This window comes from Echeneis naucrates, chromosome 21 (assembly GCF_900963305.1).
Source record: "Echeneis naucrates chromosome 21, fEcheNa1.1, whole genome shotgun sequence".
Classification (NCBI taxonomy): Eukaryota; Metazoa; Chordata; class Actinopteri; order Carangiformes; family Echeneidae; genus Echeneis; species Echeneis naucrates.
Genome location: NC_042531.1, coordinates 8,791,790 through 8,816,932, shown reverse-complemented (window position 1 = coordinate 8,816,932; position 25,143 = coordinate 8,791,790). Strand labels below are relative to the sequence as shown.

The following is a 25,143-nucleotide window of genomic DNA, read 5'->3' as shown; positions in this document are numbered from 1 at the left end:
CTAGGATCACAGTCCCTGGTATAAGCATTACTTCCTCCCCCCAGATGCTGACATTGAGGCTGAGTATTGATCATCAGCAGCCCACTTGCTGCCACTGCAGTGGGGATCGCAGCACAGCAGGCAGCCCTGCATAGACATTTTCGCAGTAGTTGTAGAGGGGGGGATGGGCTTGTATCCAGATGAGGGCCTGGTCCGTGATCTAAATCTCCTAGGGGATGTTAAGAGATGCACTAATTCATGTCACACATTGATCTGTGATGGAAGAGAACATAATGAGAACACAGCTCAGTGAACAGGGGAGAGAAATGGGGAGAGCACCCTTTACACCAAATGTTTTTGATGTGCTTCTGTTTCTAATTAGATCGGCGCTGCCTTAGATAAAGGGCCCAATTTACTTTTATTGGGGGAGTAATCATGTTATATCATCCTCTCAGTTTATATTTCAAGGATCACACCAATAACAATTATATTATAACTGCTGAAGGAGGGAAAACTTTATTCAAAGGGGGTGAGTTACTACCTCCTCGTTGGGTCTTACAGCAGTCTGTGTCTTAGACTTTTGGACTTAATGCTAGTGGAATGTTTCTCCTGGTCTTCAGGCACTCTTGGAGGTAGTCAATGACCTATTTGAAGAGCAGACTGACCTGGAGAAGATTGTCAGGAAGATCATGCACCGTGCCCAGACGTTGCTAAAGTGTGAACGCTGCTCTGTTCAATTGCTGGAGGACATTGAGTCACCGGTACTGATTTTCTCTCTGCCGTCCGCCTGGATATGGTTGTATATGTGTTTTGTTTTGTTTTGTTTAGTTTTTTTTGCATTTGTGTTCTTCCTATCTGTTTTACTTTTTAACCAGTGACCAAAAGCTTTATTCGTTTCTTCTATTCTTGACTGTTGCAGGTGGTGAAGTTCACCAAGTCGTTTGAGCTTCTGTCCCCTAAATGCAGTGCGGACACTGAAAGCAGGTATGTGCGGTGTTTCAGCCTTAAAATCCATTCTGCTCCCCAGTAAAACCTTGCTTGAGGGAAAAACATACTATTTCTATATGTTTTCAATCTTCTCCCACCAGTAACCTTTTCACTAAATAACCACATCTCCGCCTTTGTTTGCCTTTGGCGGCATGCCACCGCTAAATACTGCACATAGACGTGAATCTGTAAAGCTTCCATCAAGGCCAAAAAACAAGGGAAGTATAAAAATTCAATATGTTATAGACTGTGGGAGTAATATGCTGAATCTGAATAGAAGGCATACTGTAAGAGCCCTAATTAATTGGGCTTTGTTGCTCCTCTCCACTGCCAGGTATGGCTGAGTGGAGAGAGAAAGGCTTAATATTGTGTAGGATGTTTATGGATGGAAACAGATGTCGAAAGGAAGACAAATTACCCCCTCAGTCCTCTGCTTGCCATAACCGATATGGTCACTTTAAGTCAGTGGCGACAGGAACCGCAGTTATCTTAACACATGAGACACCAAATAGTAAGAGTCGAGTGGCCATTGAAGAAATTAAAGATTGCTTGAGAGACAAAATTAGTCAGTCTGGCCAAACACACTCTCTGATCTCTGTTTCTTACTCACATCTTACGAAATAAATCAGCAGTGTGTGATTTTAAAGTACTAACACGACACATTTCAAATCAAGCTTGAAGTGACAAAAGTACAGTTGGTTCATCTCTGTGATGGCTGTCATTATCCTGAAGGTTCACCTCTGAATGAGAAAAGCCGCTGTGCAAGGATTTACAGTATGTGTGTAATTAGGTGAATAAATTCAGTGTTAAAAGGGGAGGCATACTGTAGGTTTTCTAACGTGCTTTACAATCCCCAGCCGCCCCCGTGAGGAGGGTCGTGTTGAGCAAGTGTACAATACTCCTTGTGTTTCTGTGGCAGCTAAATGACAGACACAAAACAGGGAAGAGACAGAGGGGATGAAAAGACAGAGGAAGAAAAAGGGGGGAGGATATCTTGCCATCGCACTCATGAAGTTTATCCCCCCTGCCGCACTGTTGGCTGCACATCCACACACAGCTGTTACCTTTGTACGAAAGGGATTCAAAGATCTGGCATCAGTGTCACTTCATCATTATTACAATGTTGAAAGACAAAGTGATCAACACTGAACATTTACCTGATTGTGGCTAAAGCAAAAAATTCAGCAACCGCCCAATGCAATAAATGGGAATGGGAATGCTTTGCCAGGTGCTTCTTGTGGCAGAATGTGGGGGCGTCTTGCAATGAGGAAGGCAATCACAAAATTAACTTCTCAGTACCTCATAAGCTGCAGGAAAGGCTTATTGCTTTTGCTTTGTGTACTGGTCCACAGTCATATTGGAACAGGAAGTGGCCATATCCAAACTGTTCCCAGAAAGTTGGGAGCATGAAATTGTCCAAAATGTCTTACATACCACACCATATGGTATATGGTGTGGTATGTAAGAGATGGCATACCAAGAGCATACCGAGAGATTACCAAGAGATTTTGTGTGCACAAAACAAGGTCCGTAAAGACATGGATGAGAGAGTTTGGTGTGGGTGAACTTGACTGGCCCGCATAGAGTCCTGACCTCAACCCGATAGAATACCTTTGGGATGAATTAGAGCGGAAGCTCGTCCAACATTAATGTGTGACCTCACAAACGCGCTTCCATGAACACACTCCTAAACGAAGGAAAGCCTTCCCAGAAGAGGTGAAGCAACATCATATTAAACCCAGCGGATTAAGAATGGGATATTAAATTCATATAGGAGTCACGGCCAGTGAGCAAATACTTTTGACAATATAGTGTGTCCACTGCATGAGAAGTTCATTAAGTGCAAGTCAACAATGAGACATGGGAGTAACCTTTTGCAAGCATACAGTTCAAGTGTGCATAATGAATAATGTAAATAATGAAGTTATCAGCATGCGTTTGCTGTACGTTATTTCTCTCTTTTCTCTCACCTTCTTTGCTGACCGTAGTTTCAAAGACAGTATGGAGAAATCGTCCTATTCAGACTGGCTCATTAATAACAGCATTGCAGAGCTGGTAGCATCCACCGGACTGCCAGTGAACATTAGTGACGCCTATCAGGATCCTCGCTTTGATTCTGAGGTAAACACACAGTAATGCAGATTTGTCAGGGGAAGTTATTAAGCCACACTTCTTCCTTCAGGTATTATTTATTTCTATAGGTATGACAACAGACACAGACTTCACTTTGGGGTGTTGAAGATGATTTACCTCTTATCCAAGAAGCCTCTTCAGGCCCAGTGGCTGCTGTGGTGTGTTAAACCTCTCTGGGATGGTCACACCTAAATGGAAAGCAAGTGGGAGAGGTCCAACGGGACATTCATCAACTGCTGTGAAAAGCAATGTCAAAATAATGATGTAAATTTAGCCACGGTGGAAAGACGGTTTCAAGACCGTCAGTGTCCCTGAAATGTTCATCAGTTTATGATTTGACATTATATTCAAGATGGTTTCATAACAGTTCACGCTGTTAGAAAGTGGACTCTGACGTACAGCCTGGCTTAAATAATTCACATATGATTTTATGGACTCACAGAACTTGTGTTAAAATGACTGCCAGCGAGTAGAAACGAAGAAGTTTCTTTGAAACACCTTCGAGACCAAACAAGCGTCGTGTTGATCGACCTTTTTTTTCTTTCATAAACATTAAATCTGGTCATATTTGCACTACATAGTGTTTTTCATTTTCATTTTATAAGCTGTTAATTGATAATCACAGCAAATCGTGCTAATTCTGGATAGGTATAGACTCCCACGGCAGCTACGGTGGCAGCAAGCATCTTTATTTTCCTTAATCAGTTTACAATTCAGTTCATAACATTGTGAAACTTATCAATCATTGGTGTCCTGAAAATATATTTTTTATGATTTGAAAACATGTTTTTTATGTCCTGTTAATGTTCAAAGCTAAAGCCAGAATATAATGTTGAGTGCAGCGCACCGAAATGCGTTTTTAATGAGGATGGCTGGTAATTCTTTTATCATGCTATATTTACACCCGTGCTCCTTTTAGGCAGACCAGTTTTCGGACTTTCACATCCGCTCTGTGCTTTGTGTTCCTATATGGAACAGCAACCACCAAATCATTGGTAAGTTAACAAAGTGTGTTTAGTTTTTTTCCTGAACTTATACACTATACTGATGTTGCATTAATCATTCGTGAAATTTGCATGCATTAAAAAGGGTATTAAAAGACATGTATTGTATAAATTGACATTTTCAGTTTTTTATTTTTTTATTACTGAGCTGATCTAGGTATTCTTATTCAGAAACCTTACAACAAGCCTTTGTAGCCTTTGTAGATCTGTGGTGTCAGCCATTCCGGGCACGGCCCATCTTGTCTTACCATCTGACATTTGGTGTCTCTAAGTGTTTACAGACATCTACAATATTTTGATCTGATCACTTAAAAAATTACTTGTTTAGAAATTCAGAGAGAAGCCTGAGGAAATAATATCAATTATATTAAGAATATCAACACTTTGAATAATAACGCTGTGTATTTAAGGCCAAAGGTAAGTGAGCAAGCATCTAGTTACAGGATTACAAGGATTGCCTTACATTTAGACACACACACACACGCATATATATATATATTCTATATATATTCTGCACTAACAACAGGAAAACTTCAGCATGCGTTCAACTGAGGCTGCATGTCAGTGATTAGATCGATGCTGCACCACCTCCCTCTGCACTCATAGGTTGCCTTCCACTGGCTGTGTGCTTTGGATTTGTGAATCAGCCTCAGGCCACACCACAACAACACTGATAAATCATTGATTTCATGCCCGATTTTGGTGCTGGATATTGCAAGAAGGAGCAATGACAGTGTCGCCACTTGGTCCACTGAGATTTTCCAACACGAAGCCCTCAGTTTTATTTGAATCCAAAGTGTTCAGCATATCTGTGAGGGATGGCTGGTTAAGACTTCCGTGTGTTTGTGTCTGCATGTTTTTTGTTGCTTTTTTTTTTTTTTGCTTAAGTGTAAGTTCATGTTTAAGGGAGGGGAGAGGAAAGAGGAAGACCAAAAGCAGCTAATGGAAAATGATCACTTGTGACAGTAGGAATGTGGTGTAGTTAAGGATGATGTTGACACAGGGCTCTAAGCAGCTATTTCATTTGCTTATGCTTCGGACTAACCGGGCTACAACTCATCACAAACGACACACTCATTACAGAGAGATAGCAGTAATAGATCGGAGTTTTAAATTTAATGACACCACAGTGAAAATTGCTCTCTGCTACAGCACTAATCCCCTGCACCTCTGTGGATTATCAGGCACACACTGACATTAAAATGTCATTTTGCCAGAGTTCATTGACCTTTCAGAGACACATAAGAAAGGTAATGTTTTGTGTGATTGCGTAGCACAATTTCTAACTAACAATAACAGTCAGTCCCTTATGAATTAAATATGTGCTCTATGAACAAGGCCTTTCTGTTTTAAATTGGATGATTAAAAAAAAAAACAAACCTAAATAGAGAATAGTGGTCATATAAAAACCTTTGCAGCATTGTGCATATATATGCAGTGACTATTTCACTCTAATCTGTGTGGTGTTTTATTTATTGGGTCTACTGACAGTTTGAACATCTTTTGACACAACAGATATCACTATTAGTATATAAATATAATATATAAAATTTGAGTATATATGTGTTTTGCTACTTTTGTGACAGCATGCTGTGTCTCTATTTAATTCCCATTAATAATATATGGCGGTCATTGGCATCCTTGGTTGCAGGCACCGAAGCCTTTGCTCTGCTTAAAACAGCCTTGGTCATACAAATAAACAGACTTTGTGTAACAGGTGTCGCTCAAGTGCTGAACAGACTCGACGGGAAACCATTTGATGATGCAGACCAGCGTCTCTTCGAGGTATTACACTGATATCTGTGTTTGTCTCTGTAAAATATCCTGTGTGCTTATTGCCAACTGCTCCAGCTGAATGTTTTGTGCGTTTTGCTCTGTCCCAAGGCGTTTGTCATTTTTTGTGGACTGGGCATCAACAACACGATCATGTATGACCAGGTGAAGAAGTCTTGGGCGAAGCAGTCTGTGGCTTTGGATGTAAGAACACAGCTTTTGATTTCTTGCTGCATATCTAAAAAAAAACCAAAAAAAAAAAAAAAAAAATTAATCTTTTTATCGACTCAACTTTGCAAATACATCACTGTGCAAACTTGTTATTCTGCTTGAGTTTTACTCAGCACTGCCCCTGCTTTCTACTTCAGGGTCCTTTTGTCATTCATTTATGTTTACATTGTCCTCTTTGCCTGTTTAATTAGCTCTGCCTTTACTTTCCTTTACAATCAACGCTGAAACGTCTCCCCACAACTCAGGAAACAGCAGCTCTGCTATGGCTAACATAAAACTTTGCCTTCAGCTCCTTTTTATTTATTTATTTATTTTTTTTAACAGTCACATTTTTCCATAGGAGTGTACGCCTGAAAAAAAATGCTGATCTCTCGTAGATAACCTCACAAAGGTTTTATTGAAAATTAATGAGAGGCAGTGAAAAGCAATCCCTCTTCTGCCCTGCAGTACGTAGCCATTCAGCACAACTCAGCCTTTAGAGTATGTCTGCAGATTACAATGGGGAGCTTCCAGGTGCGTTGTAGCAGTTCGCTCTGGTTCTAGTTGGGAGATGTGGGGTACAGAGAGACAGAGCGGTTAACGGAGACACAGAATGCGCTAATATGTAGATGCATTGCTTCTGGCAGCACTGAATAAACATGAGCGTTTATGATCAAATAAGCAACTGCAGGTCTGTGCGAGGTATTTCTCTCAGGAAATGAAGGGAACATGGCGATGGAATCAGGCCTGACATTTCTGCTCTTGTAGACTGTTCAAGAAGTGAGTTTTACCTTCCTCATCTAAAAGATCCACTAAAATCCAGAAATGCAAATGTTCCATATTTCCAGTTGTAGGCAGTTATACGTCTCTCTGAGCCATTACTGGTTATTTTAATGATTATAAAAAATGCCACAATGACACAATGTCATTATTTTTGCAGGTTCTGTCGTACCATGCCACTTGCTCCAAGACTGAGGTTGACAAATTCAAGGTAACAGATATTCACAATTACTTTCATTACATTTGTCTCAGGAAGCCCATTTGTTTCTTTTAACAGTTCCAGTAGTCTGGGGGATTCTTTCTCTCCCTTTCTTTTTTTTTTTAAACCCTAAGTGTAACACAGATATTAAAGTCACAACTCAAGACATTGCTTGTTCTTAAAACCTTATCCATTAACAATAGGAGCATTGCTGTGTGCCCAAAACCTTATATATTTGAATCCTCTTTGCTGTAGACCTACATTGTTATAAAGGTGTGAGCCACTGGCGGATGTGTTACTTTGTTGCCATGAATACGGCCATTGTTGCTTAAATAAAGCCAATTCCACTTACACACCATTATGCTTGTATCTATTAAAGGTGACGCTCTTGGCCATTCGCTGCAGCATTGGCTTCACATCATTCTGTCTATTGATCCAATGAATGTTGAAAGAAGAGGAATGCTGCCAAGCAAACATCACTGTTAGCAATATTCAGTTTAAAATATTATACATTTTTAGGTTTTATACATTTATGCAGTCTGCACATTTGCTAGCCTTCAGTGATCATACAATACACTGAAGATATTTGGTTTAATAGAAAAGCTAATGTTCAAGTTTGCCTAAAACTACAGCTGTCCAGCTGATGAAGGATTTTTAGAATAGCATTGTCGCCTGTATCACCTGCAGTAGATTTAATTGCTGCACTCCCAGTTTGGAGAGGCAGCGCGGTGAGACATTTAAAAGCCAATCTGGGTTTAAAGCTTTAAAAATGCAGTGGAAAAAGACCACATGTTAAAGCAATGGAAATCAAAAGAAAACATTGCATAAGTGATGAAAGGCGGTGTTTGGGGTTAGGGTTATTTAATGTTATTAATGGATTATTTGATGGCTAAAATATGCTGCTGCTGTCAGTAGCAATGCACTGCACTCAGCTTCTGTCCAGTCTACCAGCTGTTTCTCCAAACTAGGAGCACACAAACTTCAGCCTAATGTGTGTGACTACAGACGAGGACTTTCCCTTTAATAGAATGACAAATGCTGCTAAAATGACTGTGTTTGAAGGTACTTTTTCCACAAAGAGATAATGTAGAGCCGTTTCTTACACCCCGATGATCTGGAACAGTCAATTAAGTCTTCGTACCTCAATGATAATATTGAGCTGGCTTGCAAAATCCCATGTGACGATTTTCTGATCTGGTGAAGACAGTATCTCTTGTATTCTGCAGTGTGTACACACACTTGGTGTAGATTACAGTTTGTGGTATCACGTTTGCTCTGGTGGTGCAGATAATTGCCAGAATATAATTGATTTGCTCTCTCAATTCAGTAGATGTGTTTCTTAATATCTTGCCGTGGCATTCAGTTCAATTAAGACATATCCGAGAAATTAACAGCATTAAAAGCACGTCAGCATACTATTTAACTTTACTCAATAAAAACACAAAGCAAGGCAGCAGCAGTGACTTAAATAGCTTTGATGCCTGGGGAAAAAAAAAAACTTTGGAAAATTTATACCCCTCTGTATTTTGCTCATGGGCCCTTTAATTAAGATGCATTTTTTGTGATTAAACAATAATTTCTCAAGAAAATAATCTGTGTCAAAAGAGTGGCATTATTGGCGGTCTGTCTTCTAGACTCCATCCTTTAGTTCCTCCGCAGAAGCCCAGCAGCATGGACGCATAAATATAGAGAATTCCCCAATGAAAATAACTAATTGTGGTATTTGAAATGGATTATTCTAATCAATAGGCAATCATTCTCGATGCATTATTTATAAAGATGAGAAAATTAAAATATCTACATTTTTAATTGGCATGACATTTCTGAAATATAGATATGACCTACTTTCCTGCACTTTCATGTGTAGGATTTTCCCCTGTGGCCATTACCATGAAATAGGAACCCTGCTTTCCAGCGTGCCTGTGTGATCTTTCAGCCCCCTCATCGAGCATCGTGCTCTGCTTCTTGCCTTTCCCCCACTTTCTTTCATAACTGCTCTACATATAGAGCCATGGCAGCGGCAAACAAAGCTGGCTGACATGTTGGAACCCCGGGCTGTGAATTAAGTCAGAGGAGAATACCTGCTGACTTGACAGGCAAACATTTGTGCAGGAAACACTGGGCTTTTTGTGGATGATGGAAGAGGGAGACAGACAGCATTGTACTAAAACAGAGCTTTGGCTCTCTGGGAAGGAGATGGAGACGCTGTGTAACATAGGCGGCTGTGTAACAAAATGACTAGAACCAGAAAGGACATATCTGCTCCGTGTGCTCATTAAACCACCCGGAAGACAGAAGACTCAGATGCGTCAGTGTGAATGTGGTTAATTGGAATCTCGCATGTGTTTTGTGTTTTTGTTTGTTTAATAATGGGGGAAAGAACTGTTGATGAACACTGCTGCACAACTGTGTTAGTCAATGAGGTCTGAAAATAAATAACAGTGAAATTCACCCTCATTAATCTTAACCCTCTGAAACCTCCTAGTCTTAATTAACATGTCTCCATATTTCCATGTATCATCTGAAAATGGCACAGCATCCTCCGGCCCCTCCAACCTCTGCCGCCTGAACTCATCTCCTCATTGTCTGTCTGTTCCTAAATGACTAAACAGGCTGCTAACATCCCTTTGGTTTGTGAGCTGGGCATCGATAAGCTGTCCTTTGATGATTTCTCTCTGGATGTCGACGCCATGATAACAGCCGCTTTGAGGATGTTTATGGAGCTGGGAATGGTGCAGACGTTCAAGATTGACTATGAGGTATGACTACTTACTGTTTTTGTCTATTTCCTTTGAATACTTCGGAGCGAATTTTCCACGGACTGTTTCTTTGGTGTCCTGACGATGGCTGCTGACCCATGTGCTCATCTCTCCCTCTCTCTTGCGTCTTCCCCTCCAGACACTGTGCAGATGGCTGCTGACTGTCAGAAAAAACTACAGAATGGTCCTCTACCACAACTGGAGACATGCCTTCAACGTCTGTCAGTGCATGTTTGCCATGCTAACGGTAAAGAGCACGTTAACTGTACATCATTGAACCAAATGGAGTCAGATAATTGTCGAAGAGCAAAAGTTCAAACACATTCAAAAGTTCATTACAGTTTGGGGACACATCTGGATGCTTTATTTTGATTTCTTTTCTACACTCTGGTGTTTGACAATATCCTTAAAACAAAACTGCATTTAAGTCTACTTATTAGCTTTTTCTTGTGACCCTTTAAATATATCATATATTCTTTTTTAATCTGTCCTAACAAACCTTTGTTTTCATTGGGCTGTCTGTCTCTGCTGGTGTGTTTGTTTGCTGGGTAATCAGTGAGGCAGGGGCCAGACAGTACCCCATTCACTTTTGGGGCAGATCCGGTCAAAGGGCCAATCTCTAATAAACAGCGCAAGAGCGTATTTCCCTGGAAATAATGTACGGGTCTTGAAAAGTTTAATGTGGAGTCATTATGTCATAAGCTATGCAAACAGCTGATTCTGTGCCGAGCCAAATCAGAGATCCTTCTTTAAATAAAGACCCCAGGAGAGTTACTTCATGCAGCTCCAGCAGGCCTTCACTTCATCAGGTCCTCGGGGCACACACTCTTATACAAACGGCTCAGTGTAGTTCATTTAATCAGCCACAGCATTAGTGCATGGCGTCCCATCTGAATTGATTATTGGCAGAGGGAAATGAAATAATAGCGTGTAAGCTGTTCTGGGCTGCTCCGCTCTCCTGCCATGTGTTTTAATGAGAGGGCTGTGCTATCTTCGCCACTATCCCCACAATGACCTACAGTGACTCATTCAGGACAACGCCTCCAGAAGCCATTCATCCAAGCCATAAATCTCCCTTTGTGATTGCGTTACTGCAGTCCCACTGGCTTTATGTGGAGATACTGTTTTTAGGATGATGCTACTTCTGCCCTCCATTTTTCAACCTACGGTTCGGTCACAGCTTCGTGGAGCCAGAGGGGGAGCTAGAGATGATGTATGTTTGTTTGTTTGTTTTCTGACTGTTCTCTCCTCAAATCAGACGGCAGGTTTCCAGGAGACTTTGACCGAGGTGGAGATCTTAGCGCTTATTGTGGGCTGCGTTTGCCATGACCTGGACCACCGGGGCACCAACAACGCTTTTCAGGCCAAGTGAGTGTAGCAGCCCAACACAGACGCTCAGGTTACTTCTTTAAAATTGTAATACGTTTTTTTTTTTTTACGTCTACTGTCTTACATTGTAAATAACTGACCATATATAACCTTTTAGAATGAAAAAAGTTAAATGTCTGCGTTCCGTAAATAAACAATACTCACCCAGTTGGATTAGACAAACCCATTTTAAAATAACAAAACATGCCTTTCAAAATATGTTCCAAAGTTATTGTTAGTGATATTAACAAATTACGGTCAATATATCATTTCCATATTAAAATGTCTAAAAACAACTGGACTTGTCATACATGTTGATGAGTTATATAATTTAGATCATCCCATCCTAGTAATTCTCAAACGTGATAAAACCTGATTTTAATCTCTGCTTGCCTGTCAGTGACATCATACCAACTAAGTATGATGTCTGTGTTGTGGCTCTAAATTGACCATCACCTAGTTGTTCCCGTTGTTCATTTTAAAATACATTTGAACAGGTTAAATGATTTGAAACATTGGATGCCTGGATTCTAAGTTGGTAGAGCAGCTCAGTTCTTAGTTCTCAGTTTTAATGCCCCAGTCTGTTTGTTACGGTGAGAATGACACCTTTGTGGATTATTTGGCTGCTGGTAAAACTACCCTGAATGTCTGATTCAGAAGTTATTGGAGAAACAGTCAAAAAAGGGTTGGTCTCAGCTTCCAGCCTTTCCCTGGTGTTTTGTGCCCGCTTTACAGTGAAACAATGACAGTGACAGTGAGAAAATGACAGCAATAGTGGTAAAGACAACTCCCACGATCCTGTTCTACTTCATGATGCCGCCAAAGCTGCCATTTGTTACTGTCATGATTAAGAGCACGTAGATGCAGAAGCCAATTACTGTGCTTAGTTACTGTACAAATAACAGGGGAAAAAAACGATTTACTCATATAAACATGCATATCTTACCTTATTATTAAGGGTGAAAGATGAAACATGTAACAGTATGAAACCTGAGTGGTGATGGACTTCTTCAGCAGGTTGTAGGCTTCTCGTTGGAGGTGAAGTCAGTGCTGGCTCTATGGTCAGACCTCGAAAGACGCTCAGCCTTGGACTGATCTTCTGGGACTGCAGTCAGTAAACACACTGACAACACCGGTTAAGACATTGATGGATCCAGCAAGAGCTTCAACTTTCTGGATGTTTGAATATGATGGTTTAATTAACGAAGCAGGTTTTCCCGTCAAAGGTGGCCTGTGGTGCTGTGTCAGCCTGCATGTGGGCAGGAAAAAAAAAAAAAAACGCGGTGAGGACAGCTTTATCACACCATATACTTCGAGAAAATAGTTTACAGCTTTGTTAATGTTCCACATCTCAGTTATACAACCTTTAAGTTTTCTTAATCAAATTTAAAACTAAAACTAATCCCTTTTTCAACAGTAAGTGTTCCTGCTGTCTTTCTTGCTCTCCTTGACATAAACATGATCCCTCCTACACATTGTTTATAATGTGTCCCCCCCCCCGCAACTGTCTGCTCAGCAAGAGTCAAGCTGTATAAGGCTTATATAAGGGTCTGCTTACCGAGCACTGCTGAGTATGGGAACATTCACATCAGCAGGTAGAATTGCTATTAAATTGTTTAAAGTTAGTGAGTTCTGTGGCCTTCCAATGGTTATTATGGTAAACTGAATCTGAAACAACATGTACAGTAGACCAGGCGGAGGACAGACTGAATCATGAGCTGGGTGTAACATTTCAAGCATTCATTTTGGATTTTCATTTGTTGGCCTGAATGAGCTGTAGTTGAATCTCGATAACGTCACAAGATTAGATGGCTCTCCCCAATTCGCTTGCTTCTTTTGACCCCATGAGCCTCCGTCTAGCTCCTGAAATGTTGCTGCTGCCAATCTCATCACATCGGCACTCAAAATGAGTTTTTGTTTGTTACATTGAGGTAAATGGTCTGGATTTAGATAACTGTTGACTGGGCTGGCTCGGCATTAGCTGAGGGGGACAAAAGACAAAGGAGGTAATAAAGCTCCAGTAGCCAATAAGGCCGATTTTCACAATGAACATGTCTTTTTTGTAACAGAATTTCAGTGACTAGTTCACTTTTTATGGAGATACATTTTGTCTTCATCAGAGCGGCTCCATTGGGGCAAATAAACATTCTTTCATTTGGTTTGTACTCCTGCACTTTCAACTTCAAAAAGATATTTCTGTCACTTTGAGGTCTTTTTCTGGTTTTCACTTCATTATTTTTAATAAACACTGTAAAGCTAAAAGCTAGAACTTCTATTTAATAGTCATTAATAATTATAACCTGTTGGAATAGCTGCACTGTTGAGCTACTGATGTCACTGTAATTCTAAAAACTAAAAGTGAAACGTGATCAAAACCAAACATAAACTGAACATCTGTAAAACAAATCACCACACTACGTCAAGATTACACCATATTTTCATTTTAATTGTATATTTACCTGGAAATGACGAATAAACTTAGAAGTACCTGAACTTCTCTGCAATGGAAAAATATTACAAAAACTAATGGAACATCCTAAACTTTGGCTCCGATTCCTCACTGTCAGTACATAAGGCTCAGATCTCTTTACTATTTTTGCGTCCACATGAAGTGATGATCAGTCGTTTTTAAGTCACAGCTTATAATTCTTTATTGAATTGTTGAGAAAAACAAAAGGCTGACTATTTCGGAGTTTCTGCTGAATGCTTATTATGTTATCCTTCTTCTTTGTCTGTGTGTGTGTGTGTGTGTGTGTGTCAGGACGGGCTCAGCTCTTGCTCTGCTTTATGGGACCTCTGCTACACTGGAGCACCACCACTTCAACCATGCTGTTATGATCCTGCAGAGCGAGGTGCACTATGTTCCCATATCTGCTGCAATGCAGTTACTGTGAAGGTTCTGCTTACACCGAGCACAGCATGTTGTATTTGTGAAAGACATTTTATTATTCTAATTTCAAACACTATTTACAACCGAGATCTTTACCCTTTAACCCCCTTCCACATGAGGGAGTTGTTCACTCTGCCGTGACTTGTTCATAAATTTGTTTTATGAGAGAGCTTCCTCTTTTTTATGACAACAGTCAATTAAAAAGAGTAAAGGCAGCTCATGTTCCCTCAGGGAAACCTGGAGGCCGTGACAGAGAGCCAGCATGCTCAGTCCCAGGATCCTGGAGCTAGCCCTCCTAAATGAAATGCATGTGTGTCATTTTTTATGATATTACTACCTCCTGTTCTCGCTGTGACAGGTGCTCACAGCTACAGTGAGAGACATCTGTACGAACAAGGTGAAAATTGTGTACTTTCTGTATTTTGGGAAGTGCAATTATTCACTGTCTCGCCATGAGTTGGAGTAGTAGACTGATTTCACTCTGATGTCTGATGGCTGTGGTAGCTTTGCTTCAAAGCAAAGAACAAGTACAGCGGAAGAGCTGGTTGTATCCTCTTTTATCATTAAAAAAAGCAATTCACCAAGTAATTAAGACGGCAAATCTTATTTATGCCATCCATGCAAAAACAGAAAGAAAAAAATGACAATTTGTGGTTCTATCAGATGTTCACAGTTTGGTTTTGTTTTTGTTTTTTTTTCCATCATCACCAAGAGATTTGCAGACTCTGAGACGGATTGTTAGTTTAATCATGTTCTCAGTCTCATGCTGCTGGTGGTAGACTCCTTTTTACTTTCAGCGTGAAGGCAAATAAGCGTATTTCCAAAAATGCAGGAATACAATGACTTGGCAGGTAAACCTGTCAAATTGCGTGTGATAGAAAATCTTTGGCTCTATATCTCTTTGTTTTTACTTAGTAATCATCTAAATTTATCAAAATGTTCTAGTTCACTTAAAAAACAAAAGCGAAGGCGATTTGTTCCCACTGAGCCTGAAGTCAACCATGTGCTGCTTGATGTCCACTGTATGTGAGCGAGTAAACAAATAGCTCACGCTGCCCCCAAATCAATGTAATTACAGAGGCAATAGATTTGGTGGTAATTGGCTGAGAGAGACATTTTACCAGGTGACTGGGTTTGCATGAAGTTGTAATTAAAGACATTTTGAGGGAGCAGCTGAGGCGAGGCTTAGCATGGTAAGTTCCAGTGGCTTCATTATCAGGGTGCTGACAAATGTTTGCTCTGAATATCATAATGGTTTGTGTTGATACTGGGGTTGGACCACTGCTGTCCTATTAGCATATAAATGAATAGTGTGGCTAATTCAAGTAGAAGAGAAAGCTCACGAGTCAATCCTGCGGCCCCCAGCAGCCATTAATTAAAACGTAAACTTTTAAACGTCACTCAGACCCTCTGTAGCTCTCGGTCTCCTCTCGTCCTTCTCACCTACTCCTATTTTTTCTCACCTTCCTCCTTCATCCACTCCAGCTGTGACTGAAGGAGGGGAAGTCTTTTTTTTTTTTTTTTTTTTGCCTCTGCTGTTATGTATTTCAATATTTCATGTGCACTCATGAGCTGAGGGAGAGACTCATCGGCGTGCTGGGGTGGCCTTCACACCCGAATTAGCAGTTTCAAAGGGAAATAGTGATCACCCAGTTTTCCAGATGTTGTTTAATTGTTGCGGGTCATTGTCGTCCTCTCATTCTGCTATCACCTCCTCATCCTCCACAGACAGACTCTGCGTCCTCTCGAGGACGGTGTCTAAGTGGTGAATGAATGTATAATACATGATGGGGGGAATGCCTGTGTTAATGATAGAGAGCTGAAGTGAGAGATGCTGCTTACTTATTAAATGCTGCTCACGTCCCTCCTCCCCACCACAGAGCCGTTTAGATTTACTGTTGCTTTTGTCTTATTTTTACAGTTTAGCTGTAGTCGTACAAAGAGGCCTTTATCACAAAATCTTTTCTTGACATGTCCCAATAGGAAAATATGAAACGACACTCTTGTTCATTCTTCCACTATCTTTACACGCCATTGTTTAATTTGTGGTGAAATGAAAACTAGGACTTCAGCCAGCTACAAGTCTTTGTTCTTCTGCATCATCACTGGCAGCTGTTTATTTAATGTGACATGATTGTGAGTTTTATTGGCAGAGTAGTGAACACACCGTAGATCTCACGGAAATGCTTTTTTCTTTCTGAATGCAGAAATTACACACTGCGTTAAATTTATACTCTGAATTTGGACCCTCAAAAAAATTATTGACAGCTTATCTAATGTACTACGTACTGATTTCGGGCAAAGTGCTGACTTTATGTATGCTGGCTCACGGTCACACTTTTGTGGTTTACTGGGCTATAAATAAAACAGCACTGCTGTTTATATTGTCAGTAACACTTGTGTTTTTCAGTCTAAATGTCTAAAAAGGCCTTTAAACTCAATGTAGAGCTGCCCCTCTGATCTTGTGATGGCTCATCTCATTTAGCCAACGGCAAAGTTTTCTTTGACCAAAGCAGGACTGAGTCGGATTCAGCGACTCAATCTCATGTTCCACTGAAAGAAAAAACCTCCACTGTGTTACAGAGTGACCTCTACAAACAGAAAGGAAAAGAAGGATCCTTTCCTGATTTATTTGGATTAACTACGTTACGTTTAATAGTGAAATCACTAAAAAAGCAGAATTAATATGGTTAGGGATAGGTCTGTAAAGAGACATTAATGTACATTAAAGTCGAATGTAGCTCTCTTGATTTACGTGATAGATCTGTTTTTCATACATTTACAAGTGCAACATGGTGCACTTTTTCTGTTTATAGAGTCAACACGTTGTTAGATAATTTAATAATATTGCCACAGAAAATGGATTTCTGATCAACCCCCATGCCAAATCCTGATCCAGGGACTTAAATACGTTCATTCAGGCTCTCTGTCTATATATATACATATATTTGTACATTTAGAGATTCACCATCGTGATGTGTCTGTATTTGTCTCCACAGGGTCACAATATCTTCTCCAACCTCTCATCCACAGAGTACAGCGACCTCATGCAGCTGCTGAAACAGTCCATTCTGGCCACAGACCTCACACTTTACTTCGAGTATGTTCTGCTAAACAAACTTTGCTTATTAAACTGTTAAATCTCCTGTTATTGAGAATAACTGCCTTCTGACAACACTCGCTGCAGGTCTGTGGGCTTCTTTTAGGTAATATCTCCCCCTTGTGGGAAGTTTGAAATTTGCACCTACACACACGCACACACGCACACACGCTGTGTTTCCTCCTTTAGGAACAGAAATACTTTCTTTGAGATGGTCAGCAACGGAGAGTACAACTGGAATGTGAAGGCTCATAGAGACATGTGCAGGTAAAGCCCGACACACAACAACAACACATTTTTCTCCATCTGAACAGTTTTTTGCTAGATCTATTATAAAGAGCAGGGAATAAATAAATCTGTTTGTCTGATCGTCTCTCAGGTCCATGATGATGACAGCGTGTGATCTCGGCGCTGTCACTAAACCTTGGGAAATATCACGAAAGGTGAGAAATGGCGGCTAAACTCTTTCAATATTTCCAAGAAACACGCTTAAATCTGTTGTGGCTGTTCAGTCAGCTGAAAGGGTTAGTTTGTTCACTACAAGTGATTGGCAGAAAACTATTGGAACAATCAATGAACCATTTGTGAAAGGCTTTAGTTCCAGCCTCAGAACTGCGGATAGATTGATGTTCTTTGCGCTGCGTGATTAAGAATTGAATATTTTTGATTTTGTAATGAGTCACAAGAAGTAACTTGGCATTGCCACATTGCCACGGATAGGCCCAACTTATAGTGCAGCCTGGAGTCATTGAGCACACGAGTGACTAATTCAAGGACTTTGAAGTTAAGATTTGGTTGCTGTCCTTTCAGGTAGCAGAGCTGGTGACTAGCGAGTTCTTCGAGCAGGGTGACAGAGAGCGATCAGAGCTGAAGCTCACGCCCTCGGTGAGTAGTCTGTTTTCGTTTCACCTCCCTGACCTCCACCAGGATACGTTTCCTCTGCGGTCCCAAACTTACTGACCGTGTAGGAAAAATGAGAGCTTCTGCCTTTTACAGTGTGAGAAAAGTGTACTGTCAGCTTGACTGCCCCACTGCTGCACCAAGAACAAAAACTGCACCATGTAGCAATCATTCTTATACAGCAATAAATAAATAATAACATTATTATATTATACATATATATATATATATATATATATATATATATATATATATATATATAAACACTATTCATTCAGCTGTGAACACAGGAGGTTTTTTGGTTTAGTGGAGTTTTCCAGCTTTTACTTGTTGATAGCAGAGGCAATAAATAGTTTTTAATTTTCTTATATAGGTGTAAAAATAGCTGAATAACAATAATGAGCGAGGACAGACTGTGGTCATAACAGACCGGTTTAGTCTTTATTCATGTATTCACGCTGTGCTCAGAGCTGCAGCAGCTCGACAACAGAGGCCTGACTGTGTGAGGGGCTTTGAAGGGTGAACCCAGTTGCAAATTCTTAAAGGTGAGGGAAAAAAAAAAAAGACCCCAGCAGCTTTCTGGTTGCACTTAATGGCTGTTGAGTAATCGAGCCAGGCCACATTTCCTCCCTTCTGAAATAACTAATGTAGTAGCCTCTGGTCTGTCAAACCTTTCTTGCACTGTGTGGGTGTTGGAAATGAAATATGAATTCGTAGTCGTAGCCCAGTAACTATCACTGAAGCACAGCCTCAGTGGAGCCTCTCAGGTTCAGCAGAAGAATGAAAGAATAGAGAATGGACAATAAAGTCCATTCTGACTTTTAGTGTCACAGGAGGCAGAATCATACCTCTGCTTTGTTTCTCCAGTGCAGGTGTAGACAATCTCTGTCTGTCTTTCGTGTGTTTCAGGCCATCTTTGATCGGAACAGGAAGGATGAGTTGCCGGGGCTGCAGCTGGAGTGGATAGACGGGATCTGTGCACCGCTGTATGAGGTAAGGCTTGCTCATCTGCCTCTGACATCAGCAGCTGCCGTTCTTCCTCAGCTATTGTCCCCGACTGATGCCAGCAATGCAACTGTCATCAACTTTCCTTTGCAGCAGCAGATTTCCGCCTGGGGGAGGAAAAAAATGGAAATGCTTTATCGAACTTCAAGGTTTCATCCTGTTCTTTTGAGCCCTGCAGAATGAGTGAGCACTTTGTGATTGTGCGAGAAGAGCTCTGATTTCAGTGAGATCAACCTCAGTGCTTTGGGCTTCACTGCACAGCAATGAAATAAGAACTGACTGTTGACTAGACAAACTGACAAACAGGCTGATTTTTGCTGTTGGATCCCAGCAGAGCAAATATTATGGTTGGAGTTAGAGCCGGTATCTGTTTTTGAGGGAATTAATGGAAATCCATACAGCGTCCTCACTGGTATAGTCATTTTTACAAGTGTGTCTCTGAATGACGTCAAGAGAGGCTCACCTGCCCCTCCCACTGCTGGCAGCACAGGATGTGTGGGAGGAAGAAGAAGGAGGAGAAGAAGGAGAGGATGAAGGCTGACTTATTGAGATCATCAAGTCTGTTAAGAAATGAGGCGTGTTGAAGACAAAGGCATAAAAGTCAAACAGAAGAGGAGCCATGAAAGAAGTCAAGGATAAAGTAGTTCTTTCATTCTTATCATGGCCCTGGGGGATTTTTTTTTTCTATGCCTTTGTGCTGTGATACATACATCATATTTAGATGTTACATAACAATAGATCACCTTCTATAGAATTCTTACAGATTCAGTGCGAAAAGTTCGAGCAGAGCAATCTGTGCAGGGATCTGTCTGCTTTCACCATTGTTGATGTTTGTGTGGTGCAGATAAAAGGCATCACAGTGTTTGTTGGGGGGTGCGGGGGGTATCCACACTGCTCCATGTAAACATTGATGTTTTGAAAATGCAGATATGCGGCTCACAATCATGCTGCTGCCAATTAAACTTGCAAGGATGAGAACAGAGGAAGTTCGGAGGCGTCAGGGCTTTTGTCCGTGGGTGGAAGAGATCTTCTTGATCTCACTGATCTCCTTCTCCTGGTGGTGGCTCGCTGCTTTGTGGGATCTTAATCCCCCATTATATAAACTTCCTTCTTCATGCCCCGCCATATGAAAGTCCCCCTCTCTCTCTTTTGACTCTGCCTCAGTGGAATAATGATGTTGCACAAACCACTGACAGGGTGTGTATCGAGGGAAATGATTCTCCTGGTGAAAATCGTCTTCTTCTAACCTGCAGACGGGACAAATCCACAAAGATTTACACAATAAATACTTATTTTTGTAGTGTATTTAAAGTTCCATCTGTAATGGCCGTAGGCCACATGCTGGCACAGGGTGATGATATTTTCATAATCAACACACACTCACTTACATCAGGACTGCAGATAACACATCTTTATCAGTGTACGCTTTATAGCGCTTCATAGTGCAGTTACAAGAAGATAAAAACATTTACTGGACACACATAAGTAGGGTTAGGGTTAGGGTGATGAATGATGGTATATGTAGTGACATATTTCTCTTCATTCACGTTTTGATCATTCGCTAATGATGATGACGCTAACAGCAACAACAATATAAACCTTTTATAAATATGCAATAACAATAATCATAGCACGACGACAACTATTATGAATAATATAATAATCTACTATAAAATGTCAGCGACGCTGTTAATTTCCTGAAGGCCCTGTTAATGTTTTCAAATATCTTCTTATCTTCAATAAAAAAATCAATAAAAATTAAAATCGCTGAAACGAATAAGACAATAAACTGTGAATGTTTGCTGAAAACTATTCACACACAGGAATCCACATTGTTATTTGGCATCACGGGGGAACAGCTTCATATCTATGCATCCTGAAGTCACGTAACAGTACAAATAATGATGCTCCCATGAACTAAAAACTTTGACCACATTGTTAAGCTTTGTTGAAATCAGTCCCAAATGTGTGTGACTGTTCATATGAATGAGTGAATAAATGCTCTCATTTATTATAAATGCATCTCAAACTGCCAGCCGGCATTGAAAGTTAAAATAACTGGCAGCTATAATTAGTTGTGTGATAGCAGATATGAATTTCCTTTCATTTCAGATTTTGTAGTTCTAAATGTGCCCACATGTTATAGCTCCACATGACCGCCACAGTCACGCTTACAGTTCAACACAATAAAACACAAAGGTAACTAATCTCAGTCACACATGTAGTTCGAATTTTCAGAGAGAGGCCATTTTGTGGACTGCTGCCATTAACTGGCTGTATGTTGCTGTTATTGTTCTTTGTCTTGCTTTGTGCAATAAGTGCACATATTTCGATGAATATGAAATATGAACTAAAACGTAAACGTCTGCGAAGAACCCAACACTTACTGCTGCTCTGGTATTTCATCAAGTCTCAAAGTCTCCTATCAGCGTCTTGATACAAAAAAAAAAAAAAATTGTAAATGTGCAAAACGAAAATGTTTTCAATGCAGTTTGGCAAGTTGGCCCTTTGAACTTTACTCTAAAGCCACCATGAGTACGACACCTGTGGCTTTTAGTGAAATATTGTATTCATTTGGCTGACTGCTGGACTCACATATTTAATTTGTCAAATACTTAAGCTTGTGTTTAATGCTGATTAAATGATCATGGCCACACAAACACTATACTGGCTTAATATTACCAACTGTAGGTGCCAACAATGTTGAGCCTTGTGTGCCTTTTTATACCCATGATTTCCTTTGTATTTCATTTTTCCAGTTAGACTGGATGCCACACATTTTGTGTTTAAACCCAAACATCAAACCATGTTCACTTCAGTGCAGATGTTTGCAAAGGTAACTGTTTAACGTCTTCTTTCTCTCTCTAGACTCTGGTCAAGTTGAATCCCAAACTTCAGCCGATGCTTGACATGATCAAAGCGAACAGGGCCAACTGGGAGGAACTGAACAGGAAGAGACAGCGTGGTCAGAGCATCTCTGCACCGGCCAGTCCGTGCAGTGGAGACAGCACACCCTGCTGCAGCAGCAACACTGACGGCAATACATCCAAACCTGTTAGCTAGCTCCTGGTGCCACCTCAGAGCTGATCTCTCAGGCTTAGAGCCTCTTAAATGCGGCCTGCAGCAGAGGCAGTGCAGTGCATGCAGAGGCTCTCGGGCTCTGCTCCTCTTTGCTTATTGCTGCTAGAGATGAGCTTTAGACTTGAGTGCGGCGCTATCTTAGCGGTTTTTCTGCTCCCTTCAGTCTTCCTATGCTGAAGCCTGACAGAGTTAAGTTTCGTCAAGCTTGTCGAAGCAGCTACAAATCAGCTGATGACAGGAAACTCAATCCACTGTGTCCACGTCAACCAGTATCTTCACACTATTCTGGGCATTGCACAGATTTTTGGCACAACAAGGCACGAAGGATATTGGAGAGGAATGCTGCGGTTGGGTTTTCTCTTGGTACCTCCTCGTTGCTCGCATTTTTTCCGGGGTAACAGAGATATTTTTTTGTAAATTTGTGCATAAGCTATTGAGTTATTTACAAGTCCTGTTTCAAAAATGTAAGCTCTGGATCGTAACATGGCTGTGGAGTTTCTGAAGGAGATAGGAGTGCAGTAACAGTGGGACCTGTAACAGTGCTTGCGATGTAAATTGAGCACTCCCTCCCTTCCTGTGCCTTGTTTTAAGACCCTAATGAAAAATGCATGGCCTCCTCACTGGGATTCATAGATAGTATGGAAATTCATGTAGAACCATGACGTTTTTTTGCTATAGTTTGTAAAACCAATGACTGCAGTTTTGTCTTTCCCCTATGATAGCCATGAAGCACTCCCATTATATACATACGGAAATCTATTTTGCCCAATTTTATAAACGCAGGGTCTCAATTGTCACACACTCACGCACGCACACACACAATGTGCCTTGATAAAGTAGTAATAGTCGCATTAATTTTGCAGGAAAAAATAGCTCAAATATTTAATAGTATAACTCCGGACTTAACTGCTTTCAAAGGAACTGATTGAAATAATTGGAAATGCACTGATTTGTTTTCTGTTGAGAGGTCAGATGAGGTCATTCTCAGTCACAGGACAGTCTGCTGCCCGGTTCAACAAGCAGCCAGTTAGTTTAGTTTGGCATAAAAACCGAGAACAGACGACACCGAGTAATAAACTGCCTCCTAAAAACTCTGACGCTCATAAATTAATAGTTTATCTTTTTCTGTTTTCATTCATCATTCACAAGCCAAAGTGTACAAAAGGACTATTCATTGTTTTACAAAGGATTTAGTGTTGGGCTAGTTCTAGATAAATGTCTGACTGTCACATAAACCCTCATAAAGCACTGAATAGTCATTTTTATACTTAAGCATTTGTACATTTCAAAGAGATGAGATTCCGTTTGTTTATTCAAGAGATTCAGATGATGTCTGTTGAACAGAGACAGGCTACTTATACCAGCTAACAACAGCTAACTGTCTGTGCCTTTTTTTAAAGGGACAAATACAAAACTGATGTATCTTTCCCACAGATAATCAATAACTGCATTTCCTAAAATTTCAAAATCTTACTTTAAGTTTTGGCCTTTTGTCATGGCTCACAAATGCTCAAAAACAGGTTTTATGATCTCTAGAAGACTGAGACACAGAGACTTGTAGTACTTAAGTGCCCATTTAGTCACAGGCTATTGTTTTTATTTTATTATTACTCTACATATTAGATTTTTTTTTTTTCAGGCGTGGGTATGTCTTATGAGTTGTGTTGTACATTTGTTACAGTAATTGGAGTTTTAAGATGTGACTGTGCACATTGTGTGGCATGGATCTGTGTGTTCTACTGTATTTTAGTTGAAGAGCTGAACTGAAGTCAACCAGAGGAATTTTGAATTGCATGTTTTATGCAGTATTAAATTTACCACTTGCTAAAGGATGTAGCAAACAAGTGAGCCAAGAAATACCTCGTAATTTGAACCTCATCAGTTAACACGTTATCTCATGAGAAATGCATGACTTAAATTCTATTGCATCATGTTACGTGAACTATGAATATTGCTGTTCTATTTTTCTATTATGTTTCTGAACTTGACTTTTTTTTTGCATTGTAACTTGCTTCTTATGACAGTTTGGATTTATTTATCATGGGCTAAGCTGAAAGGAATTGAAGGCATGAAAAGGCAAATGTGCAATGTTTTTGTTCAGAGCTTAAATAAAAAAAAATATGCTGCTAGAAGTGCTCTTCTTTATTCTGATAACAAAACCTTTATACTATTGCACTATGTGAAATATTTTACTTTACTGCTCAACATTTCTATCCCAGCCTCATTTTACTTTATAGATGAAGAAACTGTAAAATCAACTGAAATAAATGTTCCTACAGTTTGCACAGTTGATAAAATTAGCTCCACCAAACCAGCTACAACAGTGACAGGCTACTTACACTGAAATGCATCAGGAATAACATCATATATAATAGTGAAACATTTACCATATAGTATTTTTACCTGAACAAAGTGCCCCAACTCTTCTTCCGGCTCTGGTTTCTCACAGGGCAGTGCTGACCTCGTGTGGACAAATATATAAACACACAGACTGGGTCCCTATAAAAGACACAAACACATGAAGTCACTTGATATAAATTGATTCAGTCAGATCAGGATATGAACATTTTAACAAGACAGTAGGAGTTGGTTGATTAGATATGAGCCTTTTATCATCAGTTAGTGCTGAAGTGTAAATCCTTCATATTCATTCAGATAATCCTGTGTGAAGCTGGAGTGCGGCGTATGGAATTGCAGCAGTGAACTTCGTTGTCTATGGCTGAGCTGTACTGTTGTTGATAGGCGGCGGCGACGTCAGCAAGCCAGTGTGTGGGTGACTGTGTGGGTGAAGATGACTCCCAAATGAACCTGTAGGTAGAAATAAATAAATAAAAGGCTGTCAGGAAGCAAAAGGCAGGCTCTGTTAAACTCCTCTGTGGTGGCTTACGCCGAACTCAGGTGCAGGTAGAGAAGGAGCAAACCAAAGTTCTGCCTATCTGCTCAAAGAAAAATCAACAACATGGTTGTTTTAGTTC

The 25,143-nt window shown here is 40.4% G+C and overlaps 1 protein-coding gene across 2 annotated transcripts in view; it reads left to right on the top strand.

Annotated features, from left to right (window-relative positions):
• Positions 1 to 24,230, top strand: part of pde11a (phosphodiesterase 11a) — a 33,637-nt gene extending 9,407 nt beyond the window's left edge. The window contains exons 4-20 of one of the 2 annotated variants that reach the window (XM_029530675.1): positions 600 to 740; positions 899 to 963; positions 2,955 to 3,087; positions 4,019 to 4,094; positions 5,821 to 5,888; positions 5,988 to 6,080; positions 7,027 to 7,077; positions 9,678 to 9,824; positions 9,964 to 10,071; positions 11,083 to 11,192; positions 13,954 to 14,044; positions 17,082 to 17,182; positions 17,372 to 17,449; positions 17,562 to 17,625; positions 17,993 to 18,067; positions 18,992 to 19,075; positions 21,956 to 24,230. In XM_029530675.1, coding sequence (XP_029386535.1) covers positions 600 to 740; positions 899 to 963; positions 2,955 to 3,087; positions 4,019 to 4,094; positions 5,821 to 5,888; positions 5,988 to 6,080; positions 7,027 to 7,077; positions 9,678 to 9,824; positions 9,964 to 10,071; positions 11,083 to 11,192; positions 13,954 to 14,044; positions 17,082 to 17,182; positions 17,372 to 17,449; positions 17,562 to 17,625; positions 17,993 to 18,067; positions 18,992 to 19,075; positions 21,956 to 22,150 — 1,680 coding nt within the window. In that variant the 3' untranslated portion in view covers positions 22,151 to 24,230. Of the gene's footprint in view, positions 1 to 599; positions 741 to 898; positions 964 to 2,954; positions 3,088 to 4,018; positions 4,095 to 5,820; positions 5,889 to 5,987; positions 6,081 to 7,026; positions 7,078 to 9,677; positions 9,825 to 9,963; positions 10,072 to 11,082; positions 11,193 to 13,953; positions 14,045 to 17,081; positions 17,183 to 17,269; positions 17,289 to 17,371; positions 17,450 to 17,561; positions 17,626 to 17,992; positions 18,068 to 18,991; positions 19,076 to 21,955 lie in introns of those variants that run through there. The other variant, XM_029530676.1, reaches the window with a different exon arrangement.
• Positions 24,231 to 25,143: the final 913 nt, after the last annotated feature.